The 18,212-nt window shown below is 55.3% G+C and overlaps 1 protein-coding gene across 1 annotated transcript; it reads left to right on the top strand.

The window, feature by feature from the left end:
- Positions 1-3,342: 3,342 nt before the first annotated feature.
- HLX (H2.0 like homeobox) lies at positions 3,343-8,935 on the top strand. Its single transcript, XM_007464317.1, has 4 exons — positions 3,343-4,418; positions 5,204-5,383; positions 6,146-6,330; positions 8,078-8,935. The coding sequence occupies exons 1-4, from the start codon at positions 3,827-3,829 to the stop codon at positions 8,570-8,572; spliced, it is 1,452 nt and encodes a 483-aa protein (XP_007464379.1). The 5' UTR covers positions 3,343-3,826; the 3' UTR covers positions 8,573-8,935.
- Positions 8,936-18,212: the final 9,277 nt, after the last annotated feature.

Below are 18,212 nucleotides of genomic sequence, written 5' to 3'. Positions count from 1 at the left end.
GATTTAAGGATGGAGACTCAGAAGACAGGACAACCAAAGGGTAATGAGACCCATCTCTCCCTTCAACGCATAAACCTCTGATTTAGAAGGGGAGGGTGTAAACATTAAAGACAGCCATCAGAATTGATCTGAAACCCCTGCTATTATGGTATCTCCCCATCTAGTGCGCCCCCCACCCAAAGCTGTTTAACCTTTCAGTATAAAAGACTACCTCTGTTGCTCTATTGTCAACTGTAATTTGCCCGTGCAGCTATACAACCTCAGACAAAGTCGGCTTTTCGTCTGAGCTTCCTCAAAGGACGGTGCAGCCACATTTAAGCTCAAGTTAATTCGGCTTAGTCAGGCAGTCTTCACTCCTGCTGGAGCCCGGAATCCGCGGCTACCAGGGCCCCGGAGCCTTCGCCTCTGCCCCCAGGGCCTCCCCCCATCTCCCCCCCAACCCCCCGCCCCGTCTCAATTGCTCTGGACCAGTTCATTTCGCCACAGCCCAGAGCCGCTCGGAAAGTAAAGATTAAAGGGGAAAGTCGCAGCTGTATATTTATATTTTCATTGCTAGAAGGGAATTGATTTCCGCGCATTTATTTTGGTAGTTGTAATACACAAGGGCGGATTTGCGTCACCCGAGCAACTTGTCGGTGGAGATAAAGTTGTACAAATATTGAAAGGGGAAGTGCTAGGAGTCATTATAGAGTTTTTCTCCGGAAGAAATAAGGATTTCTGCAGTATCCTAAAATACTAAGGGCGCTTCTATTTTGAGACCAATCTTGCAGGCACATCCGCTCATTTAGTCCGAGTTTGAGCCCATCAAAAAACAGGAGATGACCTGAACTCCGGCGAGTCCAGGGTTTCCTGCTGCTTTCTTGGTTCTGGGGTGGGGGGGGAGTAAGGAGGAGGAGGGGATTCTGCGGACTCAAAAGAGGGAGAGGGGCCCGCAGAGCCGAAGCCCGGGCCTGGGAATGAGTGTGGAGGGTAGGCAGGAGGTCGTTCCAAAGGTTTCCTTTTTCGCGTTTCCCTCCGGGAGCTCCGAGTGGGTCTGGGTGGCACTGATGCGGTTGCAATGAAGCCGAGAGTCTGGGAGAGCAGAAGGGCGCACGGGGCAAGTTGCAATTTACAATCAAGCCGCGGGTTTTGCCGGGAGAAAGGAGCGGGAGGCGGGGCTAAGAGTCTGCGGGGGAAAACTCGCCCTCGGGCCTCGTCCTCACCCTTCCTGCCTCCTTTCCCGGAACCTTGAAATGCTGCAGAGGCGGGTAGTGGATGCCGCTGGAAACCCGGAGAGCCCGGGTTCCGCCCAGCCTTTACCCTGCACCCACCCCCGAGGGTCGCGTCTTATTTGCCGGCCGGCTGCCGGGGGTGAGGCCTAAATATTAGCGCCTCTTTTCGAACTGTGAGTTTGTGCTTAGGCCGCGGTTTCAATGTTTGCAGCGGAATTGGAAGTGACACCGGAAAAGAGAGAAAGAGAGGGCTTAAGGCCACCCTTACCACACTCGCGCTGGTGTTTTACCCTGAGGGCAGTGAAGTTATACTGAGGCCGCTCCCTCCCACAGGAGTCTCCCCAGAATCCTCAGCCTTTTCCTGCAAAGCCTGCACTGGAGCCTTTCAAGGAGTGTCCAGCACCTCGAGTGGCTTTATGCTTGTCTACCCCTTGGCCTCTGGCTAGAAACAGGACTGGTCTTCCTGCGTTTCTCTCGCCCCAGGTGCCCTTCACCTCAGCAGATCACCCCCCTCTTTTCCATTTCTGGACATAACACCTCTGTCGCGGCTGAGGCTGCACGGAGCAGGGCAAGAAACCCCCTTAGTAAAAGAGGGAGGGACAGACAGAGACAGAAGCTGGTGTGTGGGGGGCAGGGGCGCGGCGTTGTTCTCAGTGCTGGCTGGTTACAAATGATTGATTAGTGATTGATACTTTCCAGGACAAAGTCAAAAGCTTAAAATGACAGCATCTGCAACCAGAGGCTAGAAACCAAATTCATTAGCCCAAATCCTGAACTCGAGATAGGCAAGGCAAATTCAGTTGCCTTCCTGGGTTTCTTCGGCAAGACCTGTAAATACTGAAGTGGGGAAAAAAAAAAAAGCCACAGAAACTTTATTGCAACTATATTGAAAGTCTGGGGAGGAAAACGCCACAGAAGATGCTGTTCTGTTAGAAGATGCTTATTAGGACAATCGAAAACAAAAGATTTCTGTTTCATTATTATTATTTTATTTTCTTCCTGAAAATGTGCAAGAAGAGCTCATCTGGGTGGCCTGTGGTTTGTATGGGAGAGGGGTGGGGAAATCCACTCTGACTGTAATTTAAAAGAGAACGAATTCTTAAAATAGAGATGTTGGTGTTGCAGAAAACCCCGCACTACACCCACTATGCGCTCTGAAGACCCGAAGTACGAAGTGAAGACGTCGGTCACCACTGAAGCTTCTCCTGCGACCAGGCCCAGGGGGTTCCCTGGAGAAATAGTCACAGCATTGAAAGTAGTATTTAACCCCAAGGAAATCTACTCTTGTGGGCCCTTGCAAAACAATGGACCCCACATGATCGGGGATGTGGCGAAGAAGGGAGGGTGACATTTCCTACAAGGTGCAGCAAAGGAGGGGACGCGCGTGCCGCTCTCCCAGGTTTCGGACGGCTGCTTGTTTTGTTGTCTCCGAGGCTCAGGTTGGCTGCGTCCAAGAGAGACGTTCGGAGACATCCATCTTATTTTGTTTGAAAAGTTACTGGTTCAAGTTGTCAGTGTGTGACAGCTCGGAATACAGCTAATTTGCGACCGCCCTTCCTCTCTTCCCTGAGGATCTCCGAGGCAGGGAAGCGGACCCAGTGCCGCCGCATTCCCGCGCGAGAGCAGAGCAGGGCAGCGTGGGGGCGGGGACCCCCGAAGGACGGAGCTTTGTAGAAGACACCAACTCTCGGGATAAAGGCCGACTGGAGAAAAATCTGGCCCGAGTGATGTAAACAGGAGGGAAACCTAGGGCGCCGCCAGAGTTCCAGAAGGCGGGCCTTGCACCCGCGATAATCTGCGGGAGCACCAGCTTCCCTAGGCGAGAGCTCCAGGAGCGCTGTGACCAACTCTCCACGCCCGGTGCCGGTTCGGAGCTGCAGAAGTTAGTGGGAGTTAGAACTCCCTGGAGCAGCGGTTCGAGGTCCCCTACCCTTTGGAGAAGGACGCGGCCGATCAAGCACAGCCCCCGCGACAGCAGCAAACAGATTGGCGTGGCCGGGGCGTGGCCGAAGGGGCGGGCCACGCCCTTTTTCCCAGTTCCCCTCCACTTCCCACTCCCATTGGTCACCAGGATGGCCAATGAGCGCTCGGATCGAGGTCCTACCCTGGGTCTGACTCGAAAGCTCCTGCCAAAACTTTGGGAGTTTTTAGAGAGGAGTTTTTTTTCTTATTATTACATTTTTTTTCTTTTTAAACTAACGGACTATTATTGTTATTGTTTTAAATTTAGCTGTTAAGGCTTAGCTGTTTGAGTGTTTCGGTGCTTGGCGCCTGTCTCCCCGGCTTCCCTGGCGTTTGTGGAGCCGCGGCCCCCGCCCGCCTAGCGGCTCCAGCACCCCTCGCTCGCCTACAGCCCGCGGGGAGCGCGGGCGCCGCGCCGCCTTTAAAGTGAGGCCAGGGGCCGAGGCCGTGAGCGGCCGGGATCCGGCCCTCGCCTCCTCCCTCGGTGGCGCTAGGGCTCCCTGGCCTCCCTTCAGTTCGGACGGAGAAGAGTAAGCGGATCGTCCTCGGCTGGGCTGCTGCCTCCTCCTGGACTTAGCGCGCCCCTCCCCGCGCCCCTCCCCACCCACCGGGCCCGGCCAGGCCGCGGCGGCAGCTCCGTGCACCCCGCCAGAATGTTCGCCGCCGGGCTGGCTCCCTTCTACGCGTCCAACCTCAGCCTCTGGTCGGCCGCCTACTGTTCCTCCGCCGGCCCGGGCGGCTGCTCCTTCCCCCTGGACCCCGCCGCCGTCAAGAAACCCTCCTTCTGCATCGCGGACATCCTGCACGCCGGCGTTGGGGAGACGGGGGCGGCTCCGGAGGGTCTGGCGGGGGCCTCGGCCGCTGCCCTCACCGCACACTTGGGATCGGCTCACCCGCACGCCTCTTTCCAAGCTGCCACCAGATCCCCGCTTCGACCCACCCCGGTGGTGGCGCCCTCCGAAGTCCCGGCTGGCTTCCCTCCGCGGCTGTCCCCGCTCTCAGCCGCCTACCACCACCATCACCCACAACAGCCACCGCAGCAGCAGCCACCGCAGCAGCAGCAGCCTCCGCCTCCACCCCGGGCTGGAAGCTTGCAGTCCCCAGCCTCCGGGTCGCGGCTGATTCCGAATCCCCACCATAGCGCTTCCGCCCCGACCCCCTCCAGTAAGGACCTCAAATTTGGAATTGACCGCATTTTGTCTGCAGAATTTGACCCAAAAGTCAAGGAAGGCAACACACTGAGAGGTAGGTCTTGGGCGAGAGGCTGCAGGCCTCTGAACAGGGCACTGAGGCACTCCCCGATCCCTGGGCCATTTGGGATTCCTTTGAGTGTTTTCACAATTAAGGACAAATCGGTAAAATGAGGGAGAAGAAAATGAGTTGTAAGGAGACTGTGAAACATTAGGTTTAAAACTCACCTGCTCTACATTTAAAAGAAAAAAAAGAGGAAGAAGAATCCAGAGATGCTTTAAAAACACATGCCACAGAATCAGTATTCATAAAAACGGTTGGTGTAAATAATATTTGCTAAAATGACTATCATCTCTCTGTCTCTTTAATTACGTATCTACAAAGAGAACTACATTATTTGGCAGGAAAAGCCCTTTTGGGGAACACTTTCCCGTCCATTTGTCTGATTTCTAGTGAAATTCCACCCAAGGAATATAGATGAACAATACTGACTCTAAACTCCCAAGAGAGCAGGGTGAGGGATCCTTTGGAGGGACAGTTTAGGTCTGTGAAGTTCTTGGAAGGCACCTGAAAGTGACTTCGTTTAGGCCTCTTTACCTGAAGTCCTTCCTAGCTGTATGCGTGGACGTGGACCTGTGGGACACACAGGAACAGTTCGTGCAGTGCCCCTGGGCCACTGTCGGGAGAGAGGCGTCCCGGCGGCGCCGAGACAGAGGTCTCTCACCACTTCCCTTCAGGAAAACGGAACGGAGGGGTGGGGGAGGAGACGAACAAGTCCCAGAGAGTGTGAGTGTGGGTTTGCCGGAGGGGTAACAGCTCTTCTTTTCCCTCGTCCCCAGATCTCACATCGCTGCTAACCGGCGGGCGGCCCGCGGGGATGCACCTCCCCGCTCTGCAGCCCTCCACCGGCCAGTTCTTCGCGTCTCTAGATCCCATTAACGAGGCTTCTGCCATCCTGAGTCCCTTAAGCTCGAACCCGAGAAATTCAGTTCAGCATCAGTTTCAAGACACCTTTCCAGGTACGGAAACCCTCCTGAGCGACGGCCTAACGGGCAGGTCGACTGCCAAAACACTTAGGACTGGAGTATCACTTGGCCACCGAGGTGTAGCAATCCCGGAGTTGATGCGGGAGGCTACCACGTCCGGAGAGAAACCGAAAGATTTCTCAGTGAACTAGCTCACTCTTCGGTCGGCTCCCGGGGTTAAGGGGTGGGGAGCCTGGGGAGCGAAGAAAGTGTGCGCGAGCGGGTGGGCTGGGGGGGTTTCCCTAGTCTTTTCGCCCGAGAGGGTGCTTTGAAAATGCAGCAAATGGTGGTGTTATTAACATACACTCATTTTGGAATGATCTTAAACATTTGCCGGAAGCTTCCGTCTTCACGGATGGGCATGGATGCAAGTACACACACACACACACACACACACACACACACACACACAGGAGAATAGAGGCTGTCATCTTTAGATCCTTTAGGCCGAGGCGCATTTTCGCCTGCTCTTAGCATGCCTGATGGCCATGCATTCGGTTTATGTCTTTACTTTGGAATTAATCGGTGAAACGCCAGGCTTCTCCACTCCACACTCGCGTTAGGCCTTCGGCCTATGGTCTTAAGAGCCGTACATTTCCTCCTTAGAGAGGCCATTCTGTGTCTGCGTGAAGGGCTTTCAGAGCCGACTGTTAACGTAAAACAAGTTTAAGCGTCACAGTGAGCCCAGGCGTGCAGGCCGCCGATGGGGCACTAACTGGGTCCTCCTGTCTCTCTCTTGCTCCCGCATGGTGGCAGGTCCCTATGCTGTGCTCACGAAGGACACCATGCCGCAGACGTACAAGAGAAAACGCTCGTGGTCACGTGCGGTCTTCTCCAACCTGCAGAGGAAAGGTCTGGAGAAAAGGTTTGAGATTCAGAAGTACGTGACCAAGCCAGACCGAAAGCAGCTGGCCGCGATGCTGGGTCTCACCGATGCCCAGGTAAGCCAGCTCTGGCCCCGACGCACAGCGCCCTGGACGGGCAGCAACTCGCGGCCTAGCCCCAAGGCCCCCTCCGCCGGCCGACTCTCCTTTTGCAGTGGAAACACTGGGTCTCGAATTTCTGGAGACTAGGTGGACTTCTCAGCTTGAGATAGGAGAGAGGAAGGGGGCGGGGGAGAAGGACAGAGAGAACAGCCCAGCCCCAAAGAGGTTTGTCAACGAGCGGAGCGCTGCGTGTTTATTCTGGCCAACAAGCGAAAGCATGCTGCCGAGAAGGCAAAGAGGCAGCAGGACATAATAATTATATACTCGACTGTAGCACAATTTGCTGTAGGAGGCAGTTTATTTCAGAAGAGATAAAACTCCAAAGTCAAGAGATTGTTGTTGTTTCTTCCCCCCTCCTGTCCTCCCTCCCTCATCCTCCTGCTGCTGCTGCTGGATTGTGAAATCCCCAGTTGTGAGGAAGTGAAAACATTATTTCAAACGGAATTACTTAGCCCCAGTAGGGCAAGAAGTCCACTTGGAGCAGCCACAGTCAGTCCGATTTTCTAACGGCATAATGGGAGGGGGAAGTGAGGAAGAGAAAGAAAAAGAGATTTTCTTAGAACGCCCAAGAGCATTTCACCAGGTTCTGCCTAGTTGAGTTTTTTTTTTCCAAGACAAATCTTCAAATAGCAAATCTGTTGTGCCTGAATTCAATATGTTTTCTTTTCTCAAGTTCAAGACCTGTTTTTTTTTTTTTTTTTAAGTTTTGAAAATAGAAGAGTCACCGTTCTCGAACACCTCACCACAATGGCCCTTGCTACCTGGGTGCTTCTGTCCTCCATCACACAACTCCCCTCCCCAGCACACACACTGGAAGAGCCTAGCCGTTTTCCACCAGCTGTGGATGTTATTTTTAAAAGGGAAGCTGGAACTTGTGTGAACGCATTGGGACCCCCAGGGGATTGTATATTTATATAGATTCTCCGCCCCATCCCTACCTCCTTCCTCCACTTTGCACAGGTTTAATTCCAGTGTTCTCTGAGCCCACAGAAGGATTAGTCTATCCTGGGCAGGGGCAGGGTCCTTATCAGCTTCTGAGTACACACGTGCCAAGGAAATGCTCTTATACAGAAGGTCCACTGGTGCCCCACCCCACTGGGATTAACTCTTTGAACCCCCTTCCCCCTTTGTTTTCCACGGTTGCTCCTTAAAAAGAATTGTTTTTGTAGGGACTTGCCTTGGGTAGTGGCAGTAGAGGAGGGGCCCAACTTAGCAGGGATTCTTAACATTGGGTCACCAAACCCTTGAAACTGTGTGCAAAATCTTGGGTATATGTGCATTTTTCTGGGTCAGGGGTCCATAATTGTAATCAGATTCTTGGGAGGGGGGTTCCTGGCTCAAGTGGGGTCAAGAAGCATCGATTTAGAGCATTGATCCTCCCTAGTTTGAGGGCAAGGTGCAGGGATCTGCCTTTCCAACAGGCATCCAGGTCACTCCAGGCTAGCGGTCGGAGGGCCACATTTTGAGAAACAGTCCTAGTTTCTTCCCTAGGCGAGGATCTCTGGTGATTCTCGTGGTTTCCCTGGGCTGCCTCTTGGTCCCTGCTTCTAGCACAGTACCTGGCCTGTGGTAGAGGTGCTGCGGATGACTGGCGACGCTTTCCCGCCTTTGGGAGTGCTCCGGGGTGCGCGCAAGTCCAACAGGAGCGAGCCTGCGTCTCACCTCCGTGTCCCTTCTTGTCTCCCGGTGCGGCGCGGCGCAGGTGAAGGTGTGGTTCCAGAACCGGCGGATGAAGTGGCGACACTCCAAGGAGGCCCAGGCCCAGAAGGACAAAGACAAGGAGGCTGGCGAGAAACCGTCGGGCGGGGCCCCGGCTGGCGACGGCGAGCCGGAGCTGAGCCCTAGCCGCTCGGAGGGCGAGGCTGAGAGCGAGAGTAGCGACTCCGAGTCTCTGGACATGGCCCCCAGCGACACGGAGCGGACTGAAGGGGCCGAGCGGTCTCTGCACCAAACGACGGTCATCAAGGCCTCGGCCGCCGGCGCCCTCCTCGCCGCCAGCAGCGGAGGCAGTGGCGGGAGCGGCGGTTTTAACTTCGGGGTCCTCAGTAGCGGCAGCACCGGCGGCGCCGGGAGCTCCGGCGGCCACAGCAGCTGCAGCGGCAGCGGCGCCTCGGAGCTGCTCCCTGCGCTCCAGCCAGCCCTTGGCAGTGCCCCCAAAAGCCCCGAGCCCGCCCAGGCGCCGCTCGGCGGCCTCTAGACTGGACGACGATGGAGGAGACTCGGGGCCCTGAGTGCAGGCTCCCAGGCTTCCAGTGTGGGCTGGATTCTGTGCCTACTTTCCAGTGGCGGCGGGGCCAGGGCCGGAGACTCAGCGGCGGGAGTCCCAGCTTGCGCATCGCTACCCCGGCCGGTGCAGCCCACCCCGCCCAGAGCCGAGGGGAGTCGGAGTGCCTCTCGCCAGGCTCCCAGCGCCCGCCGAGCACTTCTGCCTGGATACAAGCAGCTCGCACTGTGAAGCGTTGGACTAAACAGTCCTCCCCGCATTAGGGGTCGTGGCGGAAAGACGATGCACTTAGGATGCCACAGACTTGTAAATAAAATGTTTACTATGGTTTGTAAAGGCCGCTTGGCTTGCTGGGGCGATGCGGTCGTTAGGGTCTGGAATCTCCGACCCGGACCTTAGCCCCGGGACACTGCAGGTCCCAGCAGCTGGAGGTGGGGGACTAGAGTTTCGGGGGGACATGCTGCAAACTCAGAGCCACCTTGCTGCAGAGATCGGCGCCGGGGCTTAGGGGTTCCACCAGTTCAGAGGTCTCGTAGGCCTCGCTAACCACCACTGATCGGGCGATCGCAACGCTGAGTGTGGCCTGAGAGCTCAGTCGGCCATAGAATCTGTCAGGCCTGTCGGGCAGATGGCTCCCCCAGCTGGAGTCGGGATGCGAGGAGTGTGCGCACCAGCCTTCCGCAGCTCCAGCTTAAGCAGAGTTGGGTGGAGAAGACAGTGGTGCGGGACAGGGTCAGCTTAGCGACAGCTGGTATTAGAGAGGCAATTCCAGCGCAAACTGCCGCTTGCTTGGGGATGGAGTAGGGGGACTCAGCAGGTTTGTAATGTCTAGAGAAAAGGATAGAATAGACAGATCACAGGAGTTAGGTCTGGAAGCCTGAGCCTGAGATAGCTTTAAAACTGCTAAAACATTTGCAGGGCACGTTGGTGATCTTTTCAGGGTCCCCTCCCTTGTCCAAGGTTGAGGAGGAGCCCAAACCAGAACTCGGAGTTCCTGGCTCACATTTGGCCAGTGAAGGATCTGCTAAACCGCACACCATCTGCCCCCCATCGGCGTGTACACAGACACACACACACACACAGACACACACACACACACACACACACACACACGATCTTCCTTTGCAATTGGGCCGCTACAGGTGTCCAGTTGAACTCTTACCCCTTCCCAAGGTGGGGTGAGATGAAAGGCAGTTTCCCCATCACACTGCAACTGGAATATAGCACATCTATTTTGTCTCCATGTTGCTACTGGAATGGACCATTCAATTTTTTTCTCTTTTTTTGAGATCTTGAAGCGTCAAATCTCTCTCCGAGACACCCATGCCCCCTTCCCTGGAAATCACGAAATGTTCGGAGTTGGCAAAAAATGATTTCAGGAGATTTTAGAACAAATAGACATTGTGGACAAACCTGATCACCCGGGTCTATTTGACACTGAGCTAGGGCAAAGCCACAGGCCTCTTACAGGCCCATCATCCATTATGGGAAGCCCGTTGTCACATGGAACCCGTTAGGGAGAGAGAGTGTTGCTCCTGTGTAGACGCTGAGGCCAGCTAGCCTAGGACCCACTCCAGACCCCTGGCCTTATTGAGAAGGCTCCTAGCAGCTCCCTGGTCTGGCTTAGCTGTTTCCCCATTTTGACCTATTCGCTTGAGCACGAAGACCTCTTTTCTAGACTTCTAGGCCCAAGGGCAGAGTAGAGGCCTCAGATTTAGTCTTCTTTGGCCTGGTTCAGCCGGTCACCTGGGCAAGTCCCAGAGTGCAGCCCAGGGATGCAAGGCTGACTATTGCCTACTGAAGTGAACCACTCAACCCCCCAATGGAGCTGAAGCCCTAGAGAAACGTGCACAGGGGGGAGGGGAACCACCGGGGTGGTCTGGCCTAGGAAAGATGAGAAAGGTAAAGTGCCCCAGAAGGGACCTCAAGTTAAATGGGGACACCAGCCAGCTGTTATCCCTAAATGGAGCATATGTTTTGGGGTGATCGCAGTCTCCACACTTGCTGTGAGTCCCAGCCCTGGGTTAGGATGACTACTCTACACCACAGGCTTTGCTACCTGAACTGTAGGAATCTCTCTGTACCTTTATTTTGCCTTCACTTCCGAAATTCATTTCCTCCCACTACAGAAATACTGAAATCCTGAAACCAGGACATCCCAGGAACATCGAATTTTGAGGCACTTAAATTCAGTTCTGGCTGGGAAGGCAAGCTGAGGAGGGGGTGGTGCTTTCTGCACATCGCAGCTACCCCTCCTCACGAGGCCCGCGGGGAACTCATGATCCCACACCCGCGCTGCATTTTCCTGTCTGGGTCCTGGGCTTTTGAAACTGAAGGAGAACTCTTCACTCAGGGACTTCAGGCATGTGATCTCAGGTAGAATTCGCCCTTACCCCAGTCAGGTTCCTCCAGACTAGAGGGCACGGTGGAGCTGAAGGGCTGGGAATGAAATGCGGGGAGTCAGGATGCTCCTGGGCGGGGAGGAGGGTCGTCACAGGAGGCGCCCCTTCCTCAGCCACCACGGTGGTCTGCCGTTCCTGAATATCTTCCCCGTGAAACATTAGCGGGTCTGTCCCCTGGGCTGTGGAGTTCTTCCAGATTTTCATCAGGAACGGAATATCATAAGCCCGGGAGAAGTTTAAAGTTCATTTTGAAGGAAAGCTGCCGGGTCGGAGGGTCTCTCTAGGCGGGATGGAAAAGCAGCATTTCGGGCCAGGCCGCGTCATCCCCGGGACTGCTCGCTCGGCCCCGTGTACAGGGATTTTCTCGAGGGCGCTCGATGCTAGCAAGAGTGGCCAGGGAAGCTAGAAATTCTTGAACTAAGACCGAGATTTCGCAGGCACGGAAGAAAAGGCAGAGCGCGCCAGTTCCGCGGACCCCAGACCGGCACTGGCCCGCAGAGCTGGGGCTTGGAGGAGGCGGGTGCACCCGGGCCCAGGGCCCCAGAGAAGAGCAGAGCCGCGCTCCCCGCCCTTACCCCCGCGCCCCGCCCCAGGCTTCGCCCTTTGCTGAAAGCAGTAATAACTCTTTGCCCAGAGCAGGGCCCCGCCTCGCCAGCCCCGGAGCCCTGGCGGCGCCAAGCCCTCCGAGCAAGGTTACCTCTGCGCAGCTCTGAGCGCGCAGAGGGCGGGCGAGCAGCGCGCGCCTCTCTGGGACTCGAGGGGGATCGGCTACGCCCCTCGGGTGCACGCACGCCACACACACCACTCTTACACACGTAGGTCAAATACAAATACACAGGCCCTCAGAGGCACACAGAAACGCAGACGCGGACGGGCTATAGTTCAGCAAATGAAGTTCCACCTCCTCCTCCAGATGGCAAAGCAAAGTGAAGAGCCTCACACCGCCTTCCTCTGCCAGTGTGGGTGCCTGGGGCGCTTGTCTCTAGAAGTTTTCCTGCGCCAAGATTCGCTGACTAAGCCACTGAAAGCAGGCGCCGCATTCCCCTGCGCTTGTCTGCCTCAGCCGAGGGTGGGCAGGGGCCGTGATGCCGGGAGTTGTTGGCAGCGTGTAGCCGTCGCCGTCCTGTCCCCACTGAGGCTAAAACTGTCCGATCCTACGGCACTTCAAGGAGAGGTCTTGCCTCTAACGGAGGCTGTGGCCGTCATACCCTCCAATGGAGATCATCCCTGTCTCCACCCGCCTCCCCTCCAGCTAGGATTCGCTCGTATGATGGAGGTGGGGGGCAGTTGCTCAGACTCCGGTTGTCAGAGATCCTTCCAAACTTCAGGGAACGAGCGGCTCTGGGATCTTTTTGTGGCAGCTCCCTCTAACTAGGGTCTGAAGTGGGGTGTGGGCAAGGGTTCTATAGTTTGCGGCCAGCTTGGCGCAGGTGAGCTCTGAGTGCCGGACCTACTGGTCCCTCCTGCTCTAGGTACCAGAAGCCGACACACCGGGAAGGTGACCTCGGGTTCTCCCCTAGCCACAGCCTCCGGGAGCTTTGGCGTGTGCTGCAGCAGGGGATGTTCTACGGGCGTTTTAGACTTGAGCTTTAACCTATTCCCGGATCTGACCCCACCAAAGTCCTCAAGCAGTGGCGGACTTTAGACAGACTCGGAGTGCAGGATGCGCCTGGCGCAGCTCTGGAGCCAGAAATAAGTCAGAGGCTGAGGTCGACACACCCTCCTCCGGTTTGCGCGCCCTAGTCTCCCTTCCACCTTCGTCCTTCTTTAAGAAGGAAGAGCTGGTAGATGGACTGAGGGCTCAGACCTCCCCGTGCGACGCGGTGATACTACTTTAAAGATGCTCGAGAGGGCCCTAAAGTCTCAGGGCCCTCAAATCCCCGCTTCTTTAGCCTGGGGTAGGGGTAAGGGGGTTGCACACACTGTGGTCTTTGTGAAGATGCAACTTCTGGGTTTTAAGGAGGACTTTAACGGCAGGTGTTCAAGCTGCAGGTGATACACCCCGATTTACTGTGCTTATGTCTGGCTCACAGCCTCACCTTTGAGGTTGTGATGGGATTGGCCAGCGTCCCAAAAACGAACGATTCGCCTTCTCCGCGGCTTCTCACACACACGGATATTAGAACCTGCAGCGGTGCCCTTTGGGAATCCCAACTACTTACATGGGATGTACTTTCTAAGATATCAGTCCACCCGGGTTCTAACGGAGCACAGGCTCTGCCCAGACCGGCTGGGGGGGCCTCTGAGCTTGGAGAATCTCCAGGTCCCTGGGTTCCTTAGCTGCTTTGCTCTCACTCACTTTAGGAACGAAGATTAAATGTCCCCGCAGGTATGATTACTTCATTTTAAAGGATGAGGCAACGGAGGCCGGGAGTCTTGACGTTTGCCCAATATCCTCTAGAGAGTGAGTGCCAGGACTCGGATGGTCCATGGGGTTAGTGCCTCTGAGGTGCCAAAGAAGGAGAGGGGTCCTCTAGGCATCGCAGGCCTGGGCTTCCCCCGGGGTTGACGCACCTGCCCTTCAGCCTGCGCCCTTTTCCGTACAGGTTTAGCTTTGCTAATAGTGTCTAGGGCCTGGGCCACACCCTGCTCACAGGAGTCTGCGTCATCCTTGGTGCTCTTCCGTTTTCGTCGGTCGTTGCTGATAGTTGGGATTCTGGGCAGGACGCGGGGTGCGAGGCCTGGTGGCGCCTGCCCCGCAGCCGCCACGCCAGCTCCTCTCTTCCCTGCCCTTGGACTGGCCCCAGCTGCGGTAGATACTGAGTATCCTTCTTTTGCGCAATCCACAGATCAAGAACAGCGGCTACATCACCTGGCGCACGCTCAGAGCTCGCGGCTTCGGTGACCCCACCGACTCTTTCTGGGGAGCGGGTATGGGAAGAGACTGGCGGGTGGATCGCGGAAGCCTGATCCCAAGCCGGAATAGGGGAACCCAAGCTAGCCCAAGAAGCATTCATTCATTCACCAATTACCGCGAGACCATGGAAAATTTATCAATCAATTGGCTTCAGTGTCCTCATCTGTATAGTAGGAAATAATCAAAGTTACCTAACTTATAAATTGCTGAGGGTTAATTGCATTATTAAAAGTGAAATGAGAATAGTGGGTGGCATACAATCAGTGCTGTCGGCTTAGATGTTATTAAATTCATTCATTCGTTTATTCACTGCAGTATTTGAGGTGCTTATTAGTATTTGCACAGTTGGAAAAAATGCATGACAATCCTTACTCTCCAGGAAATTAAATCCATACATGGAGGCTCTTTAATGTGTGCAGTTACAGTGTCCCCCTGGAGTGGGGCGGTGGGGGGGGGAGAGAAAGCCTTTAAGGAGTATCCTAGAGTGCTTTGACCTGCGGCTGGATGACAGCAGGGGTTGCCTCGCAGACCCAGACTCCAGGAGATACCCATTTGCACTTCTGCCTCTTGGTACTCCTGGCACTGTCCTCTGTGCCCACAGTAGGTGCTCAGTACAGTGCTTGTGGGTGTGGTTGGGAGTTTTCCTTGGGAGTTGGAAGGGGACGAAGCTAGAATTTTCTGACACTTTGGCTCTGAGGGAAGCTTAACCAAGTGTCAGGGGTCCAAGGAGGGAAAAATATGTGCCCGCTGCTGAGATCATGTCAGGACACATGGCGCTTCAGGAATTTTATTAAGTTCTTAATTAATCGGGTGGGGGGGTGTTCAAAACGGAAATACGATATCAACTGCCCCTTTAAGTGGTGGAAGGCACCCTCTGCGCGTGGTTGGAGAAATTCTAGCACCTAGCGCAGGGCTCGGCACAGGGAAGGCTACTAAGAAAATGTTTATTGAATAAACGAATAACACAATTACTGTGGCCCCTGTGGTAATTTATAGTCTCAGTAGTCTCAGGGACAATATGATCGCCTGGTTAGCACTGTAAACACAGAAGGAAGCTAAGAACAAAGTACAGAGCTACCGACTGGTGACCCCGGGAGAAGTGGACTTGGAAGCCACCAAGCATCTGACTGAGGATACCCAAGGGTCCCCGATACTAAGGCCATCACAGAGCAACGAGAAAACGAATTCACAAGCTGTGCTCAATACAACAGACGAAACACTGCTCGCGCCAGTTCATCCTAGTGTTGAGTATCTGACGGGCACTGTTGGCCTCATCTTGTAAGTTGAATTACTCGTCCACAGTCACGTTGCTATCTGTCGACAGAAGGACCAGGACTGAAGCCAAAAGCTTTCTGGGCTTTCTCCGGACCCCACTCCGGCCTGGCCGCGCGGGGCACTGGGGCTGCGGGAGCATCTCTGGGCGCAGGGAAGGGCAGTGCAGAGCCGGAAAGAAGGGGCGATGAGCTGGCTTCGGTGGGTCTGCATCTCGCCTTCTCCGCCTGCTGCGCAGCAGCGCCCGTTTGTTTCGCCGGGTTCCGCAGTTACCCTCACCGCCCCCCCACCCGCAACTCGCTTCAGGTGATTTTCGGGTCAGTGAATTTCAGCCTCACTTTGCTTAGTCAGGACTGTTTATTTGTGTTTGTCGGAATCGGGGTGAAGAGTGCACACCGCTTGGTTCCCAGCACGTGATGGGAGCTCAAGAAATGAGCGGATGACGAAATGAATGAGCAAATGAACTAATGAATGAATAAGGCTGCGTTATCTCGCGATCCCCGCAGGCAATGGTCGCTGCATCCGGCCATTTTCTGGATCCCTCTATGGAGAGAATCGCAGGCAGTGCACGCCCTCCAAGGGAGTGCCCAGGAGGCTCAGCGCTGTGCTATCTCCCCGCCACACCCTCCCCCAGCGCGCAGACCCGGCTCGAACCCTCAGGCTTTCGGGGGTCGCCTGACTCCGCCCCGTTCGCCACTCTTTTGGGTCTAGTGGAGGGTCCCGGGTCCTCTGTCTTCTCAGATCCTCAAACCGCCGGCCGAGCACCCAGTCCAAGATCAGTGTGGGCCCTCGGGCCTCGACGTTGCCGCGGTTGGTCCAGACATCAGCACCGCGCGGGTGGGCAGCGCCCGGGAGATCATCCCTGTAAGGCTGCTTCGGGTCCTCCTCAGCGATCTAAGCCAGACCCCCTTGTCCCCGCCTCCCGCAGAGTTCCCGCTGCTTGTGCTGACCTCTCTTGCGCGCCAAGAGAGGTCAGCACAAGCAGAGGTCAGCACAGGCAGCAAGAGGTTGTGGTTGAACAAATGGGGGTGAAAAGCTAGAAAGGAAAGGAGTCAGATACACAGTTTAAACATTGAATGACGAGGGTCATTTAAACTTTCCTATTTACTTCGGTCTTCACTCTCCCTTCTCCTCTCTGGCTTTGGGCGTCCCATTTTTTTTTTTCCCCCTCTCCTCTTCCTGCGCTCGGATCTTCCGTTGCTTCTGAGATTGTTCAAGGTTCCACCCAGGTCTTGAAGAGGAGCTGGGCCACGCTGGCTCGGTTCTGGGGCGATCAAGGCAGACAACGGCCGGGGGGGTGCCGGGGGGCCGCGGCGCTGTCCTCCCCCCCCGCCACCCCCTCCCCCAGCGCGCAGACCCGGCTCGAACCCTCAGGCTTTCGGGGGTCGCCTGACTCCGCCCCGTTCGCCACTCTTTTGGGTCTAGTGGAGGGTCCCGGGTCCTCTGTCTTCTCAGATCCTCAAACCGCCGGCCGAGCACCCAGTCCAAGATCAGTGTGGGCCCTCGGGCCTCGACGTTGCCGCGGTTGGTCCAGACATCAGCACCGCGCGGGTGGGCAGCGCCCGGGAGATCATCCCTGTAAGGCTGCTTCGGGTCCTCCTCAGCGATCTAAGCCAGACCCCCTTGTCCCCGCCTCCCGCAGAGTTCCCGCTGCTTGTGCTGACCTCTCTTGCGCGCCAAGAGAGGTCAGCACAAGCAGAGGTCAGCACAGGCAGCAAGAGGTTGTGGTTGAACAAATGGGGGTGAAAAGCTAGAAAGGAAAGGAGTCAGATACACAGTTTAAACATTGAATGACGAGGGTCATTTAAACTTTCCTATTTACTTCGGTCTTCACTCTCCCTTCTCCTCTCTGGCTTTGGGCGTCCCATTTTTTTTTTTCCCCCTCTCCTCTTCCTGCGCTCGGATCTTCCGTTGCTTCTGAGATTGTTCAAGGTTCCACCCAGGTCTTGAAGAGGAGCTGGGCCACGCTGGCTCGGTTCTGGGGCGATCAAGGCAGACAACGTAAGAGGCAGGGTGTGTGACTTTAGAGGAGCGACCTGGCTCTCCCAGAGGTGGTGGACTCCAGCCTTGTCTATGAACCAAAATGTACCGAAAGGCAGTGATTTACTTTATGATTAAAAAAAAAGGAATGGGCCCCTAAAAACAACATAAAAGACCCTCAAGGGCCCTTCCTCCCCAGAGGCATTGTTCAGGAGCCGAGGGCCATGTGTCTGTGACCCACCCGTAGCCTCCCTGTCATCCATTAATGCATGCGCCCATGGTTTGAGCCCCGACTCCGTGCTGGGCGGGTTCTGGTTTAGGGATTGTCGGCGGCTCCGGCTGCAGCGATCTGAAGGCTCCCGGAAGTGTGTCCTCCGAACCAAAAGTTTTAGCAGCCGGAACCTTTCTTTCTCGTCTCTTTCCCAGCTTTTTCGGTTTTCCTATCGCAGAAGAATGGTCGTAGGGAGACCCATCCTGCTTCCTGAATCCTATTCCACGATGCCTGCCAGTCAATTTGCTCAGCAACCTGGAGGCAGTTCAGTATCCCCTCTACTTACGTTAGGGGAACATACCTGACACAGAGCAGGGTCACAGTGATCCTGGTAAACAGATTCCCGCTCAAGAAGCGGAAATTGTTATTAAACTGTCACCACTACTACCATCATCACACCGCTAATCTCTCCTGGATGGGGACGCCCCTTTCTTCGCGGTTTGAAATCACCCACGGTGGGGGCGTGCAAGTGAAAGTAGAGGAAACAGACACGATCCTTTTCCACTCTTTAAGCGGCAATTGAAAATCTTGTATCTCATTTAACCTTCACAGCAACACTGGGCGGGAGGACACTATTCTTCCACTCTTAATGAGTAAGACGTAGAGGTTGGGTAGTTTGATCCTGGTACCTACTCAGCTGGCAGGGGGCGTGGCCAAACCTCTGACTCAGAAACCCACAAGTTTCTTGCTACAATTCCCGAACTAGTGGGCTTCTGTGAGTCACTCTACAAAGAAAAAGTTCAAAGTTCAATGAAAAGCTTTGCTCTCTTTTTTGATGACCTTTTCGGATCATTCTATCAAATACCCACCTTAAATTGTGAGTGTAGATGC

The sequence above is a fragment of the Lipotes vexillifer genome, unplaced genomic scaffold (genome assembly GCF_000442215.2).
Source record: "Lipotes vexillifer unplaced genomic scaffold, Lipotes_vexillifer_v1.1 scaffold33, whole genome shotgun sequence".
NCBI lineage: Eukaryota > Metazoa > Chordata > Mammalia > Artiodactyla > Lipotidae > Lipotes > Lipotes vexillifer.
This window is presented reverse-complemented; position numbering and strand designations above follow the sequence as displayed.

What these genes read in the sequence shown, in the direction of transcription:
- HLX (XM_007464317.1), top strand. Translation starts at nt 3,827, where the DNA reads ATGTTCGCCGCCGGGCTGGCTCCCTTCTACGCGTCCAACCTCAGCCTC. An exon ending in GGAAGGCAACACACTGAGAG is followed by an intron (nt 4,419 to 5,203) that starts GTAGGTCTTGGG and finishes CCTCGTCCCCAG; the next exon opens with ATCTCACATCGCTGCTAACC. An exon ending in TGGGTCTCACCGATGCCCAG is followed by an intron (nt 6,331 to 8,077) that starts GTAAGCCAGCTC and finishes GGCGCGGCGCAG; the next exon opens with GTGAAGGTGTGGTTCCAGAA.